Source organism: Triticum urartu, chromosome 5A, assembly GCF_056163025.1.
Source record: "Triticum urartu cultivar PI428250 chromosome 5A, HENAU_Tu73, whole genome shotgun sequence".
NCBI lineage: Eukaryota > Viridiplantae > Streptophyta > Magnoliopsida > Poales > Poaceae > Triticum > Triticum urartu.
Window position 1 is genome coordinate 462,229,710 of NC_141877.1, and position 6,921 is coordinate 462,236,630.

General features: G+C 45.3%; 1 protein-coding gene across 1 annotated transcript; it reads right to left on the reverse strand.

Moving 5' to 3' along the window:
* Positions 1–260: 260 nt before the first annotated feature.
* On the reverse strand, positions 261–3,826 carry LOC125509721 (heat shock protein 81-3). Its single transcript, XM_048674745.2, has 3 exons — positions 3,603–3,826; positions 2,966–3,388; positions 261–2,023 (listed from the first exon to the last, which is right to left on the reverse strand). The coding sequence occupies exons 1-3, from the start codon at positions 3,726–3,728 to the stop codon at positions 470–472; spliced, it is 2,103 nt and encodes a 700-aa protein (XP_048530702.1). The 5' UTR covers positions 3,729–3,826; the 3' UTR covers positions 261–469.
* Positions 3,827–6,921: the final 3,095 nt, after the last annotated feature.

The following is a 6,921-nucleotide window of genomic DNA, read 5'->3' on the forward strand; positions in this document are numbered from 1 at the left end:
GACACATCTTTATTTGACAAGCTAACTCAGAGATAAGACGCATCGCCAGCCAGCCTCACCACTCTGGCACTGGCCGTCGCCAGCCGCCGCCGTGGATGCAATGACGACGTCGAGATCATCTTGGTTCGTTTCCTTTGCCATTCACGGCCTCTATGTATACGAAGAAAAAGGCTATATTACAGACGAATCCAGAAGTGGCCACACAAAGAGCAAAAGCAACGGAAAACATAAGTACAGCAGATGCAAGCAATAGCACAGAATTATAGAAATATAGCTAACATATAATAGAACCAACAATAACGAACTGTTCCACGAGTACCACAAACAGCTAGCCGCGCTTAATGTTTGGCCAGCCAAAAGACAAAACCGATACAGCTAAACGTGCCAAAACCATCCAACGTCGACACTAAAGATAAAAACAACTAGGCGGTGCAGGGCATGAACATCCGACGACAGGCAGACTTGGCGCTTAGTCGACCTCCTCCATCTTGCTCTCACCAGCGTCGTCCTCCAGGGGCGGCATGTCGGTGTCGTTCTCAGGCGCCTCATCGTCCTCGTCAATGCTCAGGCCAAGCTTGAGCATGCGGTGGATCCTGGTGCCGAAGGTGTTGGGGTCCTCCAGGCTGAAGCCGGAGGTGAGCAGGGAGGTCTCGAAGAGCAGCATCACCAGGTCCTTGACTGACTTGTCGTTCTTGTCGGCGTCGGCGCGCTTGCGGAGCTCGTCCATGATGGCGTTCTCAGGGTTGATCTCCATGGTCTTCTTGCTTGACATGTAGCCAGCCATGCTCGAGTCCCTCAAGGCCTGGGCCTTCATGATCCTCTCCATGTTGGCGGTCCACCCATACTCGCCAGTCACCAGACAGCAAGGGGAGTCCACAACACGGTCAGAGACGATGACCTTCTCCACCTTGTCGCCCAGCACCTCCTTGATGACCTTGCACAGCCCCTCGAACTTCTCCTTGAGCTCCTCCTGCTTCTTCTTCTCGTCCTCGCTCTCATCGAGCTTCAGACCCTCCTTGGTGGCAGAGACAAGCTTCTTGCCCTCAAACTCCTTGAGCTGACCAATGGCATACTCATCAATGGCGTCAACCATGTAGATGACCTCATAGCCCTTCTTCTTCAGCTTCTCAAGGAAGGGAGAGTTCTCCACAGCCTTCTTGCTCTCACCGGTGATGTAGTAGATCTCGTTCTGTCCCTCCTTCATCCTGGTCACATAGTCCTTGAGGCTCGTCAGCTCATCACCACTCTTGGTGGAGTGGTACCTCAGAAGCTCAGCAATCTTGGTCCTGTTCTGGGAGTCCTCGTGGATGCCAAGCTTGAGGTTCTTGGAGAAGGCCTCGTAGAACTTGTTGTAGTCCTCCTTGTTCTCAGCAATCTCAAAGAAGAGCTCAATGCACTTCTTGACAAGGTTCTTCCTGATGACCTTGAGGATCTTGTTCTGCTGGAGGGTCTCACGGGAGATGTTCAGGGGAAGGTCCTCTGAATCAACAATGCCCTTGACAAAGCTCAGGTACTCAGGGATCAACTCCTCACAGTTGTCCATGATGAAGACACGGCGCACATACAGCTTGATGTTGTTGGCCTTCTTCTTGTTGTCGAAGAGGTCAAAGGGGGCCCTCTTGGGCACAAACAGGACAGCCTTGAACTCAAGCTGGCCCTCAACAGAGAAGTGCTTGACAGCCAAATGCTCCTCCCAGTCATTGGTCAAGCTCTTGTAGAAAGCAGCATACTCTTCCTTGTTGATCTCCTCTGGCTTCCTCATCCAGATAGGCTTCTGCTTGTTGACCAAGTTCCACTCATGAGAGACTTCCTTGATCTTCTTTTTCTTCTTTTCCTTCTCTTCCTTCTCCTCATCAACATCCTCAACCTTGCCCTCCTCAGTATCCTTCTTCTCCTCCTCATCTTCATCGTCAGAAATTTCCTTCTCAGTGGTCTTCTCGGTCCACAGGGAGATGGGGTAGCTGATAAACTCAGAGTGCTTCTTAACTAGATCCTTGATGCGGCGCTCCTCAAGGTATTCCATCTGCAAGCAAATTGTAACAAATCAGATAATGAACAGTAAGCATGTGCAAACAAAGACTACACAAAAAAGATTTGAAGAACAGCCAAACATACAGCAATACAGAATAAAAAATAAACTACTAGAATACAGGTAGAAATTCCATGCAGATATGTAATTCCATAATAGAGTATTACAATTCAAACTGACATAATGTTTTATTGCAGGAATACTAAAGATGGAACACAGAACATCCAAAGCAGTAATTAAAAGAAGGTCAATCAATAAAGTTAATCCATGCATTGCTTACATATGAGAGCATTAGAATGCAGTTAACAAAGCTCACCATCAATATAATGATTTCACAGTCAAATTTATAAAGTAATAATACTACCAATCATGGTTAAAATGGTTGGGACGTCACTCATATTTATACTAGGCAGGCTACATATACTACAACAGCACAGATCTTAAACAAGCTGAGACAGGAATGATAAAATTATTGGTATCAAATCAACACAGAACTATCCCAATTCTAACAGCAAGCTGGTTAAGCAGTGAAGCCTCCCACATAAACATACAACTAATCACATTACCATCAATAATAGACAAATCAAACATGCTGATTGGCAACAGAGTTTATCTCATGCAGTGCAGAACTATGGACACAAAAACATACAGTTTAGATCAAGATAAGCCTATCTACCACACCGTTTGAAGCACAAAACATCAACACATGGACAGTAAGCCAATCATCACAGTTTAAAAGGCTCTGTATAGACAAGTAGATCACAGAACTGACAGGTTTAAGCTTATGCAGTGCAGACATAGATGCCACAATCATACAGTTCAGATCAGGAACAAGTCAAACAAATAACCTACCAATAAAGCTACGCTAAGCACAGAACCTACATGGAAGACATGAAGAGTAAACCAATCACAGTATAGTTGGCTTGGACTGCATACCTGGTCGTCCTTGAGGTAGAGCACCATCTTGGTACCCCTGCCGAGCTGCTCCCCAGACGTATCACGAGTGACGGTGAAGGAGCCACCGGCCTGAGACTCCCACACGTACTGCTCGTCGTCGTTGTGCTTGGTGGTGACGACGACCCTCTCGGCGACGAGGTAGGCGGAGTAGAACCCAACACCGAACTGCCCAATCATGGACACGTCAGCGCCGGCAGCGAGTGCCTCCATGAACTCCTTGGTCCCCGACCTGGCGATGGTCCCGAGGTTGTTGACGAGGTCCGACTTGGTCATGCCAATGCCGCTGTCGACGATCGTGAGCGTGCTGGTCGCCTTGTCGGGGATGATGTGGATGAAGAGCTCGGGCTGCGCATCGAGCTTGCTCTTGTCCGTGAGGCTCTCGAACCTGATCTTGTCCAAGGCCTGCGAAAATCACACACCACGTCAGCCCGGGAACACAGATCTGAAACGCATCTCGCACGCCACGAATCAGACCGCGGGTCAACGGATCTGGCTCGACGTAACCTAAACCCTAGCGACAGCCGCAAATCCACCATGCGCTCGGACGGATTCGTGCTAGCGGATCACGGGGAAAAAACAGAGGACGAGGGAAGGGGATCCGGAGGGGGGCGCTTACATCGGAGGAGTTGGAGATGAGCTCGCGGAGGAAGATCTCCTTGTTGGAGTAGAAGGTGTTGATGATGAGCGAGAGGAGCTGGTTGATCTCGGCCTGGAAGGCGAAGGTCTCGGTCTCCGTCGCCATGGCTGCGCGCGTCCCTGAGCTGCTCGAGGCGGAGGAGAAGCGTGCGGGAGGCGGCTAGGGTTAGGAGGGGTTTTGAGAGGACGAGAGGCCGCGGGGGTGGGAGCCTATTTATGTGTGGTCTCGTGGTTCTCGAAGGTTCTACATGGGCCTGCAAGCCGGGCGAGGCCGGCGCGCGCACGTTGACGAGTCGCTGCCGGTGCTTGCTCGTGGGCTTCGCGGCTAGGGTTGCGGTGAGTTTTGGAATGGTCGTCGGCCTTTTGGTCCTTCGTGGCCCACCGGGACCGGGGTTTTCCATTTTAGCCTGTCGATGACAGAGACCCGTTTGGTATCTTTGGACTTGGTTTTTGGAAGGCAAAAGAGTGGAAGGAAAGACGAGGGTTTAGGTGGATTCCAAACCGGTTGATTGGGTGTCTTCGGCAGAGGAAAGGAATTACAATTCCTTATTACAAATCCATGTGATTCTCCTCAGGTACAGGCAAATAGCTTACGTTACTCTTTTTTATTTATAAACAACCGGTAAAAGTGTTGCTTTTTATGAATTATTATTATTAAAATGGAAGAAAAAATTTAAAATTATGTTTAAGTGAAACATGCTGAAACCCTCTTGCATATACAATACAACATACATCACTACTCATGGGCTTGTGCTAAACCCTTTGCTGTCAAGAAAGCTATGTTGCACTCGAAAGTACTCTTATCGTCCCGAGCTCAAATGAGCTCCGTATGAACAGTAAAGTCAAAAAAATGAAAATAAATTCAAAAAAACTGAAAAAATTTGTCATGAATGTTGTCAATGCTTGCAAAGTTTCATCGTGAATTGACATTTGTGCAAGTCGTGGCAGAAAACACAAAATCATCACTCCAAAATGCTTATGAAAATAACATTTCTGGACAATCTTTTTTTTCCACGACTTCTACAAATGGCATTTCACTATGGAACTTAACAAGCATAGACAACATTTTTCAATGTTTGTCACAAAAAGAATCATATTTTTATTTTTTTTTCAATTATTTTTTATTTAACTGCTCATACGAGCTTGAGCTAAGAAACTCCATGTCATGTTGCACTCTTCTTTTTCTTTAAGATTTGCATGGGAACCCGCTACTATACAAATAAAAACCCAACAACTCGTACATGGTGACTCGACCACTGATGGTGAGAACTTGAATCAAGATGGTGCGTTAGACATATAACTCCGACTAAGGGCCTGTTCTGAAGTCCTCCAACTTCAGAAAACTCCACAAATCTAGCTTCTTTTCATGGCTTCTTGCTCTACGTAGCGATTTCTTTCCGTTCGGGAGTTAAATCAGCTTCTACTTCGCCATCTTTAGCTAGCAGCGGTTGTTGGGCTGTCCACCACCATATTGGGCCGGCTAGAACCAGCCCAGGATGGCTGCCGAGGGGAGACGTGGTACCTGTTCATACCGACAGTTGGCTCTCGAGGGGATGAATCGTTTTCTTTCGTGTGGCTGCGCGAAACGTTATACTTGGCGGTGGCATTTCGGCTGTAATATGGGTGAACTCCAGATTCTCGTTTTTGTGAAGCTGGGCTGGCCTCGCTCTAGATTTTTGCACTAGGATCGACCACAACTTCCTGAAGCTAGCTTCTTGCTGTTATTTCGTTCGGCTCAGCTCCGCACGAGGAGTTTGTGAAGTGTGGAGTGGGAGGACTTTAGAACAGGTCCTAAGTGAGCTATGCTCACTCCATTTAGCCCGCGAGTTGATGTCTTTACTTTATGCATTCGGTTTATTTGGTTCACATGGTTCGATGTATGTGTATTTTCGTTTGTACGATATTAACACTTCGGTAAATACAATATGAAATTAGGATACGGTTCGGTGGATATACCGAATTATTTAGTATGGTTTTGGTATGTATACCATAAAAACCAAAGTTGACGCGAATTTAAAAATCACGTGTGATAATTTACAAATGTATGACTCAAAACACATACTTTTTAATACAAATAGTACATAACTATATACAAGCATATATGCATGCATGGATTCAATGGCTATGGACGTGCCTAGCATTCTTTTGAAGAGAACTATGACTATGTTACAAGAAAAATGGATGTTCTTAATAGGGAATCTAGCTCCTGTACAGAAAAAATGACTGCTTGTATGGTTGTTCGCCTAAAGAAATATAAATATATTTTTTACTTCGGTTTATTCAGCTAATCATTCAGGTTTTCGGTATATACCATAAAAAGCGGATTTGAATACGGTATGAAAAGTTCATAACATACCGAAACCAAAACCCATAAAAGTCGTAAAATTGGTTCGGTTCGGTTTCTGTATGGGTTTTCATTCGGTTTTAAAATGTACTTATTGCTCTTTTCAAGCCCCATAGAACATTGCATCCTACAATCCCCATTCGAAGTATAATTTCCTAGCTTAAGCATCGTCCGTTTTGCATCTTCTGACCAGGTGTATTGTAGCATCTAAAAAGACCACAATGTCACCTAGAGGGGGGTGACTAGGCATTTTAAAAACTTATACGGATTTGGCTTTATCCTAATGTGGATACTTTTTCAAGCACAAATCAAAAAAATACTAGGGTCAACTAATGGCACCAACAACACACTCTAATCAAGATGCGCACAATGAGGATACTAGCAAGCACGAGTAAGTTGCACAAACTTACATGAGCAAGATCACAAGATATATGGAATTATATGACACAATATAGCTATCCACACTAATCACAAGATATATCAGTAATAACAAGTATGAAATGCAAAATATAAAGTTTAGGTCTAAACAATCTCTACAAAGGGATAGCCAACACAATATAATGAGGACAACAAGATATATTGAATGCAAGGTCAAGTGACCAAAGTAAGCCATAAGTAAGGAGCTAGAGTTAGGGATAACCGAAGACATGGAGATGAAGATGTATCCCAGTGTTCACTTCCTTGAAAGGATGGATGTTAACAGAAAGCATACCAACACCATGAAGGTTCACCGTATTTTCCTTGATATATCACCACGGAGGCAATTCTCAACCACTAGTGGTGGACCTTGAGGTGGTCTCAAAACATTCACAAACCTTCTACGGGGGACAAATCACAAGTTGATTTCTCACCAGAGCACTCCTACCGCCTAGGAGTCTCCAACCTTCAAGAGTAAGAAGATCAATAGGGAATGCTCAATACTTGCTAAATCACAAAATGCTTTGGTCAAAAGAGT